The 19261-nt window shown below is 49.0% G+C and overlaps 1 protein-coding gene across 1 annotated transcript in view; it reads left to right on the top strand.

Annotated features, from left to right (window-relative positions):
• Nucleotides 1–19261, top strand: part of LOC120058147 (syntaxin-binding protein 5-like) — a 129686-nt gene that overhangs the window by 109579 nt on the left and 846 nt on the right. The window contains exons 46-49 of the mRNA XM_039006614.1: nucleotides 8827–9063; nucleotides 15137–15500; nucleotides 15677–15842; nucleotides 17320–17431. Coding sequence (XP_038862542.1) covers nucleotides 8827–9063; nucleotides 15137–15500; nucleotides 15677–15842; nucleotides 17320–17431 — 879 coding nt within the window. The remainder of the gene's footprint in view (nucleotides 1–8826; nucleotides 9064–15136; nucleotides 15501–15676; nucleotides 15843–17319; nucleotides 17432–19261) is intronic.

The raw sequence follows: 19261 nt of genomic DNA, 5'->3' as shown, positions 1-19261 counted from the left end.
CTCCTCCCCTCCCTCCCTCTTTCCCTTCCTCTCTCCTCCTCTCTCCTCCTCCCTCCCTCTTTCCATTCCTCTCTCCTCCTCCCCTCCCTCCCTCTTTCCCTTCCTCTCTCCTCCTCCCTCCCTCTTTCCCTTCCTCTCTCCTCCTCCCCTCCCTCCCTCTTTCCCTTCCTCTCTCCTCCTCCCTCCCTCTTTCCCTTCCTCTCTCCTCCTCCCCCCCTCCCTCTTTCCCTTCCTCTCTCCTCCTCCCCTCCCTCCCTCTTTCCCTTCCTCTCTCCTCCTCCCCTCCCTCCCTCTTTCCCTTCCTCTCTCCTCCTCCCCTCCCTCCCTCTTTCCCTTCCTCTCTCCTCCTCCCCTCCTTCTTCCTAATAAATCCCTGCTTGGATCCCTGCTTGGACTCCTTGGGGGCACCAGTGTCCTGTCAGAGTGCCACTGTGAGTGACATTCATTAGCTAACACCCCGCAGGCTCTGTCATGCACAAACACAAACACAGAAACACAGAGCAGAAATTAGATGGCACTCTGGCCACAGCCCAGACACACACAGCAGAAATGAGATGCCTGTCTGGCCATAGCCCACACAACAAAAGCCATTGTGAACCCAGTGTCAACGCTAGCAGGCAGCGTCGTAACGCAGCGTAGCATCGCCCCGAACATGGAACAGCCGTAGTGCAGCTTAGAGGGATGTATTACAATTCATCGCCATATTTATTAGTCACAGAAACAAATTCCACTTGTCTTGTGTGTTCTGTGGATGTAGGAATATCCAGTTGTAGAAACAAAGTGGCTTTGTCTGTCTAACTCAGGGGTGTGTCTAACTCAGGGGTGTGTCTAACTCAGGGGTGTGTCTAACTCAGGGGTGTGTCTAACTCAGGGGTGTGTCTAACTCAGGGGTGTGTCTAACTCAGGGGTGTGTCTAACTCAGGGGTGTGTCTATCTCAGGGGGAGGTGTCTATCTCGGGGGGGTGTGTCTATCTCGGGGGGTGTGTCTATCTCGGGGGGGTGTGTCTATCTCAGGGGGGTGTGTCTATCTCAGGGGTGTGTCTATCTCAGGGGTGTGTCTAACTCAGGGGTGTGTCTAACTCAGGGGTGTGTCTAACTCAGGGGTGTGTCTATCTCGGGGGTGTGTCTAACTCGGGGGTGTGTCTAACTCGGGGGTGTGTCTAACTCGGGGGTGTGTCTAACTCGGGGGTGTGTCTAACTCAGGGGTGTGTCTATCTCAGGGGGGTGTCTATCTCAGGGGTGTGTCTAACTCAGGGGTGTGTCTATCTCAGGGGGAGGTGTCTATCTCGGGGGGGGGGGGGGGGGGGGGGGGTATCTATCTCGGGGGGGTGTGTCTATCTCAGGGGGTGTCTATCTTAGGGGGGTGCCTATCTATCTTAGGGGGGTGTCTATCTATCTTAGGGGGGTGTGTCTATCTTAGGGGGGTGTCTATCTATCTTAGGGGGGTGTGTCTATCTTAGGGGGGTGTCTATCTTAACGGGGGTGTCTTAGGGGGTTGTCTATCTCAGGGGGGTGTCTATCTCGGGGTGTGTCTGTCTTAGGGGGGTGTCTGTCTTAGAGGGGGTGTCTATCTCAGGGGTGTGTCTATCTCAGGGGTGTGTCTATCTCAGGGGGGTGTCTATCTCAGGGGGGTGTCTATCTCAGGGGTGTGTCTATCTCAGGGGGGTGTCTACCTCAGGGGGGTGTCTACCTCAGGGGTGTGTCTATCTCAGGGGTGTGTCTATCTCAGGGGTGTGTCTATCTCATGGGGGTGTCTATCTCAGGGGGGTGTCTATCTCAGGGGGGTGTCTATCTCAGGGTTGTGTCTATCTCAGGGGGGTGTCTATCTCATGGGGGTGTCTATCTCAGGGGGGTGTCTATCTCAGGGTTGTGTCTATCTCAGGGGGGTGTCTATCTCATGGGGGTGTCTATCTGTCTTAGGGGGGGGGGGGGGTGTCTACCTCAGGGGGGTGTCTACCTCAGGGGGGTGTCTATCTCAGGGGGGTGTCTATCTGTCTTGGGGGGGGGGGTGTCTATCTCAGGGGGGTGTCTACCTCAGGGGTGTGTCTACCTCAGGGGTGTGTCTATCTCAGGGGGGTGTCTATCTCAGGGGTGTGTCTATCTCAGGGGTGTGTCTATCTCAGGGGGGTGTCTATCTCAGGGGGGTGTCTATCTCAGGGGGGTGTCTATCTGTCTTGGGGGGGGGTGTCTATCTCAGGGGGGTGTCTACCTCAGGGGTGTGTCTACCTCAGGGGTGTGTCTATCTCAGGGGGGTGTCTATCTCAGGGGGGTGTCTATCTCAGGGGGGTGTCTATCTCAGGGGTGTGTCTATCTCAGGGTTGTGTCTATCTCAGGGGGGTGTCTATCTCAGGGGGGTGTCTACCTCAGGGGTGTGTCTACCTCAGGGGTGTGTCTATCTCAGGGGGGTGTCTATCTCAGGGGGGTGTCTATCTCAGGGGTGTGTCTATCTCAGGGGGGGTGTCTATCTCAGGGGTGTGTCTATCTCAGGGTTGTGTCTATCTCAGGGGGGTGTCTATCTGTCTTAGGGGGGGGTGTCTATCTTAGGGGGGGTGTCTATCTTAGGGGGGGTGTCTTAGGGGGTTGTCTATCTCAGGGGGGTGTCTATCTCGGGGGTGTGTCTGTCTTAGGGGGGTGTCTGTCTTAGAGGGGGTGTCTATCTCAGGGGTGTGTCTATCTCAGGGGTGTGTCTATCTCAGGGGGGTGTCTATCTCAGGGGGGTGTCTATCTCAGGGGGGTGTCTATCTCAGGGGTGTGTCTATCTCAGGGGTGTGTCTATCTCAGGGGGGTGTCTATCTCAGGGGGGTGTCTACCTCAGGGGTGTGTCTATCTCAGGGGTGTGTCTAACTCAGGGGTGTGTCTATCTCGGGGGTGTGTCTAACTCGGGGGTGTGTCTAACTCGGGGGTGTGTCTAACTCAGGGGTGTGTCTATCTCAGGGGGGTGTCTATCTCAGGGGTGTGTCTATCTCAGGGGGAGGTGTCTATCTCAGGGGGAGGTGTCTATCTCGGGGGGGGGGGGGGGGGGGTATCTATCTCGGGGGGGTGTGTCTATCTCAGGGGGTGTCTATCTTAGGGGGGTGTCTATCTATCTTAGGGGGGTGTCTATCTATCTTAGGGGGGTGTCTATCTATCTTAGGGGGGTGTCTATCTATCTTAGGGGGGTGTGTCTATCTTAGGGGGGTGTCTATCTATCTTAGGGGGGTGTGTCTATCTTAGGGGGGTGTCTATCTTAACGGGGGGTGTCTTAGGGGGTTGTCTATCTCAGGGGGGTGTCTATCTCGGGGGTGTGTCTGTCTTAGGGGGTGTCTGTCTTAGAGGGGGTGTCTATCTCAGGGGTGTGTCTATCTCAGGGGTGTGTCTATCTCAGGGGGGTGTCTATCTCAGGGGGTGTCTATCTCAGGGGTGTGTCTATCTCAGGGGGGTGTCTACCTCAGGGGGGTGTCTACCTCAGGGGTGTGTCTATCTCAGGGGTGTGTCTATCTCAGGGGTGTGTCTATCTCATGGGGTGTCTATCTCAGGGGGGTGTCTATCTCAGGGGGGTGTCTATCTCAGGGTTGTGTCTATCTCAGGGGGGTGTCTATCTCATGGGGGTGTCTATCTGTCTTAGGGGGGGGGGGGGGGTGTCTACCTCAGGGGTGTGTCTACCTCAGGGGTGTGTCTATCTCAGGGGGGTGTCTATCTCAGGGGTGTGTCTAACTCGGGGGTGTGTCTAACTCAGGGGTGTGTCTATCTCAGGGGGGTGTCTATCTCAGGGGGGTGTCTAAACTCAGGGGTGTGTCTATCTCAGGGGGTGTCTATCTCAGGGGGGTGTCTAACTCAGGGGTGTGTCTAACTCAGGGGTGTGTCTATCTGCAGGGGAGGTGTCTATCTCGGGGTGGGGGGGGTATCTATCTCGGGGGGTGTGTCTATCTCAGGGTGGTGTCTTCAGGGGGGTGTCTCTATCTTAGGGGTGGGTTTCTATCTTAGGGGGGTGTCTATCTACTTAGGGTGTGTGTCTATCTTAGGGGGGTGCTATCTTACGGGGGTGTCTTAGGGGGTTGTCTATCTCAGGGGGGTGTCTATCTCGGGGGTGGTGTCTGTCTTAGGGGGGGTGTCTGTCTTAAGAGGGGGTGTCTATCTCAGGGGTGTGTCTATCTAGGGGTGTGTCTATCTCAGGGGGGTGTCTATCTCAGGGGGGTGTCTATCTCAGGGGTGTGTCTATCTCAGGGGGTGTCCTATCTCATGGGGGTGTCTATCTGTCTAGGGGGGGGGGGGTGGGGTGTCTACTCGGGGGGTGGTCTATCTCAGGGGGGTGTCTATCTGTCTTGGGGGGGGGGGTGTCTATCTCGGGGGGTGTCTACCTCAGGGGTGTGTCTACCTCAGGGGTGTGTCTATCTCAGGGGGTTCTATCTCAGGGGTGTGTCTATCCTCAGGGGTGGTGTCTATCTCAGGGGGGTGTCTATCTCAGGGGGGTGTCTATCTCAGGGGGGTGTCTATCTGTCTTGGGGGGGGGGGTGTCTATCTCAGGGGGGTGTCTACCTCAGGGGTGGTCTACTCAGGGGTGTTCTACTCAGGGGGGTGATCTTCTCAGGGGTGTGTCTATCTCAGGGGTGTGTCTATCTCAGGGGTGTGTCCTATCTCAGGGGTGTGTCTATCTCAGGGGGGTGTCTATCTCAGGGGGGTGGTCTATCTCAGGGGGGTGTCTATCTCAGGGGGGTGTCTATCTCAGGGGTGTGTCTATCTCAGGGTTGTGTCTATCTCAGGGGGGTGTCTATCTCAGGGGGTGTCTACCTCAGGGGTGTGTCTACCTCAGGGGTGTGTCTACCTCAGGGGGGTGTCTATCTCAGGGGGGTGTCTATCTCAGGGGTGTGTCTATCTCAGGGGGGTGTCTATCTCAGGGGTGTGTCTACTCAGGGTTGTGTCTATCTCAGGGGGGTGTCTGTCTATCTCTAGGGGGGGGTGTCTATCTAGGGGGGGTTGTAGGTGGTCTATCTCAGGGGGGTGTCTATCCGGGGGTGTTTCTGTTCTAGGGGGGTGTCTGTCTTAGAGGGGTTGTCTATCTCAGGGGTGTGTCTATCTCAGGGGTGTGTCTATCTGCAGGGGGTGTCTATCGCAGGGGGTGTTCTATCTCAGGGGGTGTTTGTGTATCTCAGGGTGTGTCTATCTCAGGGGGGTGTCTCATCTCAGGGGGGTGTCTACCTCAGGGGTGTGTCTATCTCAGGGGTGTGTCTATCTCAGGGGTGTCTATCTCAGGGGGGTGTCTATTCTCAGGGGGTGTCTATCTCAGGGTTGTGTCTATCTCAGGGGGGTGTCTATCTCATGGGGGTGTCTATCTGCTTAGGGGGGGGGGTGTTCTATCTCAGGGGGGTGGCTACTGGGGTGTCTACCTCAGGGGTGTGTCTTATCTCAGGGGTGTGTCCTATCTCAGGGGGTGTCTATCTCAGGGGTGTGTCTATCGGGGGTGTGTCTACTCGGGTGTGTGTCTATCTCAGGGGGTGTCTATGCCTCAGGGGGGTTCTATCAGGGTGTGTCTATCTCAGGGGGTGTGTCTATCTCAGGGGGGTGTCCTATCTCAGGGGGGTGGTCTAACTCAGGGGTAGGGTCTAATAAAGGGTGGTCTAACTCGAGGGGTGTGTCTATCTCAGGGGGAGTGTTCTATCTCGGCGGGGGGGGGGGTGGTATCTATCTCGGGGGGTGTGTGTCTATCTCAGGGGTGGTCTATCTTAGGGGGTGTCTCTATCTATCTTAGGGGGGTGTGTCTATCTTAGGGGGGTGTCTATCTATCTTAGGGGTGTGTGTCTATCTTAGGGGGGTGTCTATCTTAACGGGGGTGTCTTAGGGGGTGTCTATCTCAGGGGGGTGTGTCTGTCTTAGGGGGGTGTCTGTCTTAGAGGGGGTGTCTATCTCAGGGGTGTGTCTATCTCAGGGGTGTGTCTATCTCAGGGGGGTGTCTATCTCAGGGGGGTGTCTATCTCAGGGGTGTGTCTATCTCAGGGGGGTGTGTCTATCTCAGGGGGGTGTCTACCTCAGGGGTGTGTCTATCTCAGGGGTGTGTCTATCTCAGGGGTGTGTCTATCTCAGGGTGTGTCTATCTCAGGGGTGTGTCTATCTCATGGGGTGTCTATCTCAGGGGGGTGTCTATCTCAGGGTTGTGTCTATCTCATGGGGGTGTCTATCTGTCTTAGGGGGGGGGGGGTGTCTACCTCAGGGGGGTGTCTATCTCAGGGGGGTGTCTATCTGTCTTGGGGGGGGGGGTGTCTATCTCAGGGGGGTGTCTACCTCAGGGGTGTGTCTACCTCAGGGGTGTGTCTATCTCAGGGGGGTGTCTATCTCAGGGGTGTGTCTATCTCAGGGGTGTGTCTATCTCAGGGGGGTGTCTATCTCAGGGGGGTGTCTATCTCAGGGGGGTGTCTATCTGTCTTGGGGGGGGGGTGTCTATCTCAGGGGGGTGTCTACCTCAGGGGTGTGTCTACCTCAGGGGTGTGTCTATCTCAGGGGGGTGTCTATCTCAGGGGGGTGTCTATCTCAGGGGGGTGTCTATCTCAGGGGTGTGTCTATCTCAGGGGGGGTGTCTATCTCAGGGGGTGTGTCTATCTCAGGGTTGTGTCTATCTCAGGGGGGTGTCTATCTCAGGGGGGTGTCTACCTCAGGGGTGTGTCTACCTCAGGGGTGTGTCTATCTCAGGGGGGTGTCTATCTCAGGGGGGTGTCTATCTCAGGGGGGTGTCTATCTCAGGGGGGTGTCTATCTCAGGGGTGTGTCTATCTCAGGGGGGGTGTCTATCTCAGGGGTGTGTCTATCTCAGGGTTGTGTCTATCTCAGGGGGGTGTCTATCTCAGGGGGGTGTCTATCTGTCTTAGGGGGGGGTGTCTATCTTAGGGGGGGTGTCTATCTTAGGGGGGGTGTCTATCTATCTCGGGGGGTTGTCTATCTCAGGGGGGGTGTCTATCTCGGGGGGGGTGTCTATCTCGGGGGGTGTGTCTATTTCGGGGGGGTGTGTCTATTTCGGGGGGGTGTGTCTATCTCGGGGGGGTTTCTATCTTAGGTGGGTGTCTATCTCGGGGGGGGGGTGTCTGGTGGCTGGTTGTCTGGAGGCTGGTTGTCTGGCTGGTTATCTGGCTGGTTGTCTGGCTGGTTATCTGGCTGGTTATCTGGCTGGTTATCTGGCTGGTTGTCTGGCTGGTTATCTGGCTGGTTATCTGGCTGGTTGTCTGGCTGGTTGTCTGGAGGCTTGTTGTCTGGAGGCTGGTTGTCTGGTGACTGGTTGTCTGGAGGCTGGTTGTCTGGCTGGCTGGTTGTCTGGCTGACTGGTTGTCTGGAGGCTGGTTGTCTGGATACTGGTTGTCTGGAGGCTGGTTGTCTGGAGGCCGGTTGTCTGGAGGCTGGTTGTCTGGCTGGTTGTCTGGAGGCTGGTTGTCTGGATAGTTGTCTGGCTGGTTGTCTGGAGGCTGGTTGTCTGGAGGCTGGTTGTCTGGAGGCTGGTTGTCTGGTGACTGGTTGTCTGGAGGCTGGTTGTCTGGCTGGCTGGTTGTCTGGCTGACTGGTTGTCTGGAGGCTGGTTGTCTGGAGACTGGTTGTCTGGAGGCTGGTTGTCTGGAGGCCGGTTGTCTGGAGGCTGGTTGTCTGGCTGGTTGTCTGGAGGCTGGTTTTCTGGAGGCTGGTTGTCTGGCTGGTTGTCTGGAGGCTAGTTGTCTGGAGCCTGGTTGTCTGGCTGGTTGTCAGGCTAGCTGGCTGGTTGTCAGGCTGGCTGGCCGGCTGGTTGTCCGGCTGGCTGGCCGGCTGGTTGTTAGGCTGGCTGGCCGGTTGTCTGACAGATGGTTGTCTGAAGGCTGCTCTCTCTGTCTGGCTGGTTGGTGTTGGTGTTGTGATGGGATGGGGGACTAGGTGTGTCCAGGAGGACTTCAGCAGTTATATGGAGTCAGTATGTATTGTCTAGTGTTTGCGAAGACAGATTTGAGCAGCGTCTTCAGTATGCTTAGAGAGGTTTCCAATCTGTTTGAATGAAAATATTAAGAATAAACCTTTGGGCGATGCAGACATCACTCGCTGTTGTTACGTTGTAAAGTCTGCAGAGCCTGGATCACAAAGCCCAGGCAGCAGACATCACATAGTCAGGTCATTGAGAAGTATAGGAGTCATTGTTGAGCAATACATAAATACTTTAATGGTGCAGGCTGAAGCTATAAATATGTAATGGACAATCTGAATGGGTAGCAAGGTAACGGGACAACACAATATGTGTGTTTGATGTGATGTTTGTGTGTATGTGAGTGCTCCTGTTTTGTGTGTGTGTGTGTGTGTGTGTGTGTGAATATTTGGTTTGATTCCATTCCAGCTCACACTGTCAAGATCACTTGACTGGTCGTTGTCGCTCCCCCTTTTCTCTTTCTTTCTCTCTCTCTCTCTCTCTCTCTCTCTCTCTCTCTCTCTCTCTCTCTCTCTCTCTCTCTCTCTCTCCCCCCCCCTCCCCCTCTTCCTCTTCCTCTCTCTCTCTCTCTCTCTCTCTCTCTCTCTCGCTCTCTCTCTCTCTCTCTCTCTCTCTCTCTCCCCCCCTCCCCATCTTCCTCTCTCTCTCTCTCTCTCTCTCTCTCTCTCTCTCTCTCTCTCTCTCTCTCCCCCCCCTCCCCCTCTTCCTCTCTCTCTCTCCACCCCTCCCCCTCTTCCTCTCTCTCTCTCTCTCCCCCCCCTCCCCCCTCTTCCTCTCTCTCTCTCTCTCTCTCTCTCTCTCTCTCTCTCTCCCCCCCTCCCCCCCTCCCCCTCTTCCTCTCTCTCTCTCTCTCTCTCCCCCCCTCCCCCTCTCCCTCTCTCTATCTCTCTGTCTCATTGTGTCTGTGTGTCTCCTGTAAAGCAGAAAGCAGAGAGAATTCTTTCGGCCGTTCGCGGAGCTCCAGTGTGTCCAGCATCGACCGCGACACCAAGGAAGCGGTGACCACGCTGCAGTTCGGAGAGTCCTACGGTCGTAAAGGTGACTCCCTGCCCGCCGCCTGCCTGTGGGTGGGCACCAGCCTGGGCGTGGTCCTCCTACTGCCCATATCCATCCCCACAGAGAGGGAGAGGCTGGAGGAGCCTGTCACCATGGGGCCCAGCGGTGAGCCTGCTCTGGGGGAAGAACGACCTTGATGTGGCCTGCCTTAGCCTACTTTTGATGTCTGAGCAATGACATTAGACATGATAGTAATGGAGAAATGACTGGCTGACTCACAGGGTGGGGTACTGAGGATATTCATATGCTAATAGAGGTGTGATAATGGAATTTGCCGGGACATATTGTTTTCTGTCCTCATACTGTCTCGTTCTTCTCTGTCCTCCAACTGTCTCGTTCTTCTCTGTCCTCCTACTGTCTCGTTCTTCTCTGTCCTCCTACTGTCTCGTTCTTCTCTGTCCTCTTACTGTCTCGTTCTTCTCTGTCCTCCAACTGTCTCGTTCTTCTCTGTCCTCCAACTGTCTCATTATTTTCTGTCCTCTTACTGTCTCGTTCTTCTCTGTCCTCCTACTGTCTCGTTCTTCTCTGTCCTCTTACTGTCTCGTTCTTCTCTGTCCTCCTACTGTCTCGTTCTTCTCTGTCCTCTTACTGTCTCATTCCTCTCTGTCCTCCTACTGTCTCGTTCTTCTCTGTCCTCCTACTGTCTCATTCCTCTCTGTCCTCCTACTGTCTCGTTCTTCTCTGTCCTCCTACTGTCTCGTTCTTCTCTGTCCTCTTACTGTCTCATTCTTCTCTGTCCTCCTACTGTCTCGTTCTTCTCTGTCCTCTTACTGTCTCATTCCTCTCTGTCCTCCTACTGTCTCGTTCTTCTCTGTCCTCCTACTGTCTCATTCTTCTCTGTCCTCCTCTCTCATTCTTCTCTGTCCTCCTCCTCTCTCATTCCTCTCTGTCCTCATACTGTCTCATTCTTCTCTGTCCTCCTCTCTCATTCTTCTCTGTCCTCCTACTGTCTCATTCTTCTCTGTCCTCCTCCTCTCTCATTCTTCTCTGTCCTCCTCTCTCATTCTTCTCGGTCCTCCTACTGTCTCGTTCTTCTCTGTCCTCCTCCTCTCTCATTCTTCTCTGTCCTCCTCCTCTCTCATTCTTCTCTGTCCTCCTACTGTCTCATTCTTCTCTGTCCTCTTACTGTCTCGTTCTTCTCTGTCCTCTTACTGTCTCATTCTTCTCTGTCCTCATACTGTCTCATTCTTCTCTGTCCTCTTACTGTCTCATTCTTCTCTGTCCTCCAACTGTCTCATTCTTCTCTGTCCTCCTACTGTCTCATTCTTCTCTGTCCTCTTCTGTCATTCTTCTCTGTCCTCCTACTGTCTCATTCTTCTCTGTCCTCCTCCTCTCTCATTCTTCTCTGTCCTCCTCTCTCATTCTTCTCTGTCCTCCTACTGTCTCGTTCTTCTCTGTCCTCCTACTGTCTCGTTCTTCTCTGTCATCCTACTGTCTCGTTCTTCTCTGTCCTCTTCTGTCATTCTTCTCTGTCCTCCTCCTCTCTCATTCTTCTCTGTCCTCCTACTGTCTCGTTCTTCTCTGTCCTCCTACTGTCTCATTCTTCTCTGTCCTCCTACTGTCTCATTCTTCTGGGTTGATCATTGCACTCCAGAGCACCTTGATAATCTGCTGATTTCACGATGTCTTGCACATGTTCAAGATCCCTAGTATCAGAGGCAGCAAACACTTCATTTGGTCGTTTGGTAAACATAGGAAGACGCCACTGCTGAAGGAGACACAAGAACGCCTGATTTAAACTTCTCAAAAACCCAACTAAACAAACCTAAGTCCTGGGGGAAAATCTTCTGTGGACCAATTAAACAAAATTGAAGCTCTTTGGCAATTCAGTTTACTGACGACTAAATGAAGAATGACAACCAAATTAACGCTGTGCAACCAAATACTTGCTCAAAGGTGTCAATAATTTAGTTCATTCCGTTTGTCTTTAATTTCAAAATTAAAATTGAAAACATAAGTTTACGAAAATAAAATTGGTTCTGCAATGTTGACAATCAAGTGGTAAGTTTTACAACATTTGTTCAACTTATTTGAGAACAAATAGGGAATCATTTAAGGAAAGTGCAAGGGGGCCAATATTTTTGGCCACAACTATATATAGACATCTATTACACATTTGAGAACAGCCATAATGATGACACTACAATGTGTTTGTTTGCGTGCATCTATTAGGATACCTAAAATATGAGCTTTTGCATAACATCACATGAATGCGTAGATCCACTACATGACCAACAGTATGTGGAAACCTGGTCGTCAAACATCTCATTCCAAAATCATGGGCATTAACCTCTCTTGGGTATGTGGGACGTTAGCGTCCCACCTCTTCAACAGCCAGTGAAACTGCTGGGCGCCAAATTCAAATACAGAAATACTCATTATAAAAATTCAGAAAACAAAACATATTTTACATAGGTTTAAAGATGAACGTCTTGTGAATCCAACCATGGTGTCAGATTTAAAAAATGCTTTACGGCGAAAGCATACCTTACGATTATTTGAGAACATAGCCCACTAGACAATTCATTACAAACAGTAACCAGCCAAGAAGAACAGAGTCAGAGTCAGAAATAGAGATAAAATGAATCCCTTACCTTTGATGATCTTCATATGGTTGACTCAGCAGACATTCATTTACTCAATAAATGTTTATTTTGTTCGATAAAGTCTCTTTATATACAAAAACCTCCGTTTTGTTCGTGCGTTTTCTTCAGTAATCCACATCACTCTAGAGAATGTGTTTCCATTGCTCCAGAGTCCAATGGCGGCGAGCTTTACACCACTCCAGCCGACGTTTGGAATTGTGCGTGTTGATCTTAGGCTTGTGTACGGCTGCTCGTCCGTCCGTGAAAACCCATTTCACGAAGCGCACGACGAACAGTTCTTGTGCTGACGTAGCTTCCAGAGGCAGTTTGGAAGTCGGTAGTAAGCGTTGTAACCGGAGGACAGATTATTTTTTAGGCGGTGCATGCTTTAGCACTCGGCGGTGTGATTTTATACACTTCGTCAGCAACGGCTGTGGCTGAAATAGTCCAATCCACCAATTTGAAGAGGTGTCCACATACTTTTGTACTTTTATATATATATATATATATATATATATATATATATATATATATATATATATATATATATATATATATATAGTCTATCAGCTATAGATCTATTTAATTAACCTTCAATAATGTGGTTTGGATCTGCTATAACACGTTCATTAAATTATTATCGAAGTCAAATTAAAATGTTATTTGCGACATGCTTTGTAAACAACAGGTGTAAACTAATAGTGAAACGCTTACTTCCTGCCCCTTCCCTTCACTTCCCTTCCCAATGCAGAGATAAAGAAAATAGAGAAATAATAGAAAATTAATAATAAATACACAATGAGTAACGATAACTTGGCTTTATACACGGGTTACCAGGTAATAACTTGGCTTTATACACAGGGTACCAGGTAATAACTTGGCTTTATACACGGGGTACCAGGTAATAACTTGGCTTTATACACGGGGTACCAGGTAATAACTTGGCTTTATACACGGGGTACCAGATAATAACTTGGCTTTATACACGGGGTACCAGGTAATAACTTGGCTTTATACACAGGGTACCAGGTAATAACTTGGCTTTATACACAGGGTACCAGGTAATAACTTGGCTATATACACGGGTTACCAGTACCGAGACAATGTGCAGGGGTACGATGTAATAACATGGCTATATACAAGGGGTACCAGGTAATTAGTTGGCTTTATACACAGGGTACCAGGTAATAACTTGGTTTTATACACGTGTTACCAGTACCGAGGCAATGTGCAGGAGTACGATGTAATAACATGGCTATATACAAGGGGTACCAGGTAATAACTTGGCTTTATACACGGGGTACCAGTACCGATTCAATGTGCAGGGGTACGAGGTAATAACTTGACTATATGCAAGGGGTACCAGGTAATAACTTGGCTATATACACGGGGTACCAGTACCGAGACAATGTGCAGGGGTACGAGGTAATAACATGGCTTTATACACTGGGTACCAGTACCTAGACAATGTGCAGGGGTATGAGGGAATTGAGGTAAATATGTACATATAACTAGAAATAAAGTGACTAGGTAACAGGATAGATAATAAACAGTAACAGCAGTATACGTGACGAGTCAAAAGAGTCAATGCAGATAGTCCAGGTAGCTATTTGGTTAACTTCTTATGGCTGCAGCCCGACGTCGGTACACTTATGACAACAGCCAGCTCAAAGTGCAGGGCGCGAAATTCAAAAGATATTTTTTTTTAAATATTTAACTTTCACACATTAACAAGTCCAATACAGCATATGAAAGGTACACATCTTGTGAATCCAGCCAACATGTCCGATTTTTAAAATGTTTTACAGGGAAGACACAATATGTAAATCTATTAGCTAACCACGTTAGCAAAAGACACCACTTTTTTACTACACCAGTTTTTTACTCCATCAGTAGCTATCACAAATTCGTCCAAATAAAGATATAAATAGCCACTAACCAAGAAACAACTTCATCAGATGACAGTCTGATAACATATTTATTGTATAGCATATGTTTTGTTAGAAAAATGTGCATATTTCAGGTATAAATCATAGTTTACATTGCAGCTACAATCAGAAATTGCACCGAAAGCAGCCATAATATTTACAGACACCAACGTCAAATACCTAATTACTCATCATAAAACATTTCTGAAAAATACATAGTGTACAGCAATTGAAAGACAGGCATCTTGTGATTCCAGACAATATTTCCGATTTATCAAGTGTTTTACAGCGAAAACACAATATAGCGTTATATTAGCGTACCACAATAGCCAAAAACACAAGCAATTTCCCATTAGCAAAAGTTAGCGATCGTAACAAACAAGCAAAAGATATATAATTTTTGACTAACCTTGATTTTCTTCATCAGATGACAGTCCTATAACATCAGGTTATACATACACTTATGTTTTGTTCGAAAATGTGCATATTTAGAGCTGAAATCAGTGGTTACACATTGTGCTAACGTAGCATCTTTTTCCCACAATGTCTAAACAGCAACGATATTTTTCTGACACGTTTTCTGACACACATATTCTGACCAAATAGCTATTCATAAACATAAGTAAAAAATACATGTTGTATAGGAAATGATAGATCCATTAGTTCTTAATGAAATCGCAGTGTTAGAATTCAAAAAAATAACTTCATTACGACATCCAGCTTCGGTATAGCTGAGTACCCCAAAGTTGGGCGCCCACGACTAATTCACATGCACGACAGATATATGAATTAGCATCATAAAATGTTTCTTACTTTTGGTGATCTTCCGTCAGAATGTTGGACAAGGTGTCCTTTGTCAAGAACAGTCGTTGTTTGGATTCAGAACGTTCATTTTCCCTCTCGATTTAGCACGCACACTTGCCAAGTGGCACAAAGCTCTCCAAGTCAACAAACGGAAGAGAACGGAACACGGCAAAACTCCCGAAAATTTTTCAATAATCTGATGAAACTATATTGAAAAAACATACTTTACGATGATATGGTCACATGTATCAAATAAAATCATAGCCGGAGATATTAGTCGTCCATAACGACAGCTAAACAGAAGGCAAATCCATGTCCCTTTCGCGCGCTCCAGAAAACAGAAAATGGACGGTCACGTCATACAAAGAGCTTTTATTCCACCTCAGACCAAGATAAACACGAAATTTCTTCTCTCACCGCCTCTTGACACCCAGGGGAAGGTGTATGAAGTGCACGTAGACTCTTACGTATCATGCCCATGTATAGGCAGGGAGTAGAAGAGAGCATCGGTTTCAGACATTCCACTTCCTGGTCAGGAAGTGTGCTGCAGAATGACTTCTGTTTCACTCAGAGAAATAATTCAAACGGTTTTAGAAACTAGAGAGTGTTTTCTATCCAATAGTAATAATAATATGCATATTGTACGAGCAAGAATTGAGTACGAGGCCGTTTGAAATGGACACCTTTTATCTGGCTACTCAATACGCCCCCTGCAGCCCAAACAGGTTAACTATTTAACTAACTATTTAGAAGTCTTATGGCTTGGGGGTAGAACCTGTTCAGGGTCCTAGATGTGTAATGAATGCATTGTGGTGTATGTAGTGAAGGTGAATTGTTACCAAAACAACATCTCCCCCCTAGGTACCGTCCTGATGCTGAAGGGCTCAGTGCTATGCTTTTCCTTCCTGAACTGTGGGGGCACTCTTATCCAAAGTCCCTACGAGGTATGGCGGGAACCCAACGTCCCCGAGGACCCCGACGAGCCCCGCAGGCGCAAGCTAGTCAACTTATCCCCGCTGTCTTCCCAGGAGGCATGTGGGGACGGTCACCTGACCGTGGTGTGTTCTGAGAAACAGGCCAAGGTCATCCTCATGCCTACCCAGGCTGTCCTGTTCACACACAACGTCACAGAGTCTTCCTTCCTCCTGCGGGCTGACGTCGTCTCTGTCTGCAACAGCGTCTGCCTGGCCTGCTTCTGCGCCAACGGACACGTCATGACCCTCAGGTTTACAGTCTGTTTGTCTCTGTTATGAAGCTGTCTTGGTTGTGTACCCTTGATGACCCTTTCATTGAAGAAAAATACCTTTAATTGTGTTCTGTTCTGAGATTACTTCTACAACTACTACCACCACCCTTTTTGAGAACGTTGTTGGTTTTTCTTCTGTTGTCGTCTCCTCCCAGTTTGCCCAGTCTTAGACTCCTAATGGATACTAACTACCTTCCCCTGACGGACGTGCGTATCGCCCGCACCTTCGTCTTCACCAACGGCGGTCAGGCTCTGTACCTGACCTCTCCTACAGAGATACAGCGCATCGCATACAGCCAAGAGATGACGGACAACCTGCAGGTCAGCACCCGTCTGTGCGTCTGTCTATCTGTGTGCTTTTTGTCCCACTGTGAATGTTTTTGTTTGTCTGTACACACCGAATTGCAGCATAATTGACCACGTCCCTCTACTTGTTTGTTTGTGTGAGTGTTCAACAGAGCGAGTGCACGTGTGTGTATGTGTTGGGTATCCCATTGCACTGTAGCCATGACAACACGTTGCATCCTGCCACTTTGGCAGAGTGATTTGTCAGGGCCGCTGGTGCAGTAAATATACGGACGCCACAGTTGATACCTTTAGTAAAGCCCGGTCGTGACAATGACCCTTGAAATGAAACGTCACACTTGTCATGTGTGATTTCAGCTCAGCTGTGCTGAATTCATGGTGGATTGTGTGTGTGCTTGTGTGTGCTTGTGTGTGCGTGTGTGTGCTTGTGTGTGTGTGTGTGTGCGTGCGTGTGGGTGCGTGCGTGTGGGTGCGTGTGTGTGCTTGTGTGTGTGTGTGTGTGTGTGTGTGTGTGTGTGTGTGTGTGTGTGTGTGTGTGTGTGTGTGTGGTGTGTGTGGTGTGTGTGTGTGTGTGTGTGTGTGTGTGTGTGTGTGTGTGTGTGTGTGTGTGTGGTGTGTGTGTGTGTGTGTGTGTGTGGTGTGTGTGTGTGTGTGTGTGTGTGTGTGTGTGTGTGTGTGTGGTGTGTGTGGTGTGTGTGTGTGTGTGTGTGTGTGGTGTGTGTGTGTGTGTGTGTGTGGTGTGTGTGTGTGTGTGTGGTGTGTGTGGTGTGTGTGGTGTGTGTGGTGTGTGTGGTGTGTGTGGTGTGTGTGGTGTGTGTGGTGTGTGTGTGTGTGTGTGTGTGTGTGTGTGTGTGTGTGTGTGTGTGTGTGTGTGTGGTGTGTGTGTGTGTGTGTGTGTGTGTGTGTGTGTGTGTGTGTGTGTGTGTGTGGTGTGTGTGTGTGTGTGTGTGTGTGTGTGTGTGGTGTGTGTGTGTGTGCTCCAGCTCCAGACATACAGCCTCTCTATCAGCGGCAACGTGACTGAACATGCTGCATAACCACACTGCCATCTGCTGGCACAGTAAACCACCAACACTGTTATGCTTCTCAGCTTCCTTTTCAAATTGGCTCACCGTCGTTGACTTTTCCCTCACCTACAATATGTTAAACCTATTTTATCAACTATTTTAACCAACTTGCCATCCATTCATGCCAACAAATTATATTGTGTGAAATTTGCTGTTACCATCTGTGTATTTTGGTATGACTGTGTTACTATGTGTTTATATTGGTATGACTGTAATACAGTTCTTGGTTCAATGCTGTTATCAGCTCACTAACTGATGATTCAATATGACATTGTTACTGCTGTCTGTCTGTCTGTCTGTCTGTCTGTCTGTCTGTCTGTCTGTCTGTCTGTCTGTCTGTCTGTCTGTCTGTCTGTCTGTCTGTCTGTTTGTTTGTTTGTTTGTTTGTTTGTTTGTTTGTTAATATATGTGGTGTGTTGTTTCAGGACATGCTGGGTGAGCTGTTCACTCCTATAGAAACACCAGAGGCCCAGAACAAAGGATTCCTCAAGGGCTTCTTCGGGGGCAATACCCAGACCTTCGACAGAGAAGAGCTGTGTAGGTCACATTCTAGATGTTGTGTGTTTTAGTGCGTGTTGTTTGTGTTTGTGAGAGACAGTTTGTGAGACAGTTTGTGAGAGACAGTTTGTGAGAGACAGTTTGTGAGAGACAATTTGTGAGAGACAATTGGTGAGATACAATTGGTGAGATACAATTGGTGAGATACAATTTGTGAGAGACAATTTGTGAGAGACAATTGGTGAGAGACAATTGGTGAGATACAATTGGTGAGAGACAATTTGTGAGAGACAATTTGTGAGAGACAATTTGTGAGAGACAATTTGTGAGAGACAATTGGTGAGATACAATTTGTGAGAGACAATTGGTGAGAGACAATTTGTGAGAGACAATTGGTGAGAGACAATTGGTGAGAGACAATTGGTGAGATACAATTGGTGAGAGACAATTTGTGAGAGACAATTGGTGAGAGACAATTGGTGAGATACAATTGGTGAGAGACAATTGGTGAGATACAATTGGTGAGATACAATTGGTGAGAGACATGTTGCTAATACAGACTCAGTCGGGGAGAGGTTGAAAATGTCAGTGAAGACACTTTCCAGTTGGTCAGCGCATGCTCGGAGTACACGTCCTGGTAATCCGTCTGTCCGTCTGGCCTTGTGAATGTTGACCTGTTTAAAGGTCTTACTCACATCGGCTACGGAGAGCGTGATCACACAGTCGTCTGGAACAGCTGGTGCTCTCATGCATGCTTCAGTGTTGCTTACCTCGAAGCGAGCATAGAAGTTATTTAGCTCATCTGGTAGGCTCGTGTCACTGGGCAGCTCGCGGCTGTGCTTCCCTTTGTAGTCTGTAATAGTTTGCAAGCCCTGCCACATCCGACGAGCTTTTGAGCCGTTGTAGTACGATTCAATCTTAGTCCTGTATTGACGCTTTCCCTTTTTGATGGTTCGTCGGAGGGCATAGCAGCATTTCTTATAACCGTCTGGGCTAGAGTCCTGCACCTTGAAAGCGGAAGCTCTATCCTTTAGCTCAGTGCGGATGTTGACTTATTTTGGTATGATTGTGTTACTATGTGTTTATTTTGGTTCAATATGTCTGTCTGTCTGTCTGTCTGTCTGTCTGTCTGTCTGTCTGTCTGTCTGTCTGTCTGTCTGTCTGTCTGTCTGTCTGTCTGTGAGACAGTTTGTGAGAATGTCAAATTTAAGCAATACAGCACGAGGAGCTGTGGTATATGGCCAATATACCACGACTAAGAGCTTTTCTTACTCACGACACAACACGGTGTGCCTGGATACAGCCCTTTGTCGTGGTATATTGGCCATATACCACAAACCCCCAAGGTACCTTATTGCTATTATAAACTGGTTACAGATGTAATTAGAACAGGAAAAATACATGTTTTGTCATACCTGTGGTATGATGTCTGATATACCACTCCTTTTAGCCAATCAGCATTCAGGGCTCAAACCACCCAGTTTATAATATGTCTATATACAGTGTTGTAACGATGTGCAAATAGTAGAAGTACAAAAGGGAAAATAAATAAGCATAAATATGGGTTGTATTTCCAATGGTGTTTGTTTTTCACTGGTTGCCTTTTTCTTCTGGCAACAGGTCATAAATTGTGCTGCTGTGATGGCACACTGTGGTATTTCACCCAATAGATATGGGAGTTTATCAAAATTGGATTTGTTTTCTAATTCTTTGTGGATCTGTGTAATCTGAGGGAAATATGTGTCTTGAATATAGTCATACATTTGTTAGGAGGTTAGGAAGTGCAGCTCAGTTTCCACCTCATTTTGTAGGCAGTGAGCACATAGCCTGTCTTCTCTTGAGAGCCATGTCTGCCCATGAGAGCCTTTC

This window comes from Salvelinus namaycush, chromosome 13 (assembly GCF_016432855.1).
Source record: "Salvelinus namaycush isolate Seneca chromosome 13, SaNama_1.0, whole genome shotgun sequence".
NCBI lineage: Eukaryota > Metazoa > Chordata > Actinopteri > Salmoniformes > Salmonidae > Salvelinus > Salvelinus namaycush.
This window is presented reverse-complemented; position numbering and strand designations above follow the sequence as displayed.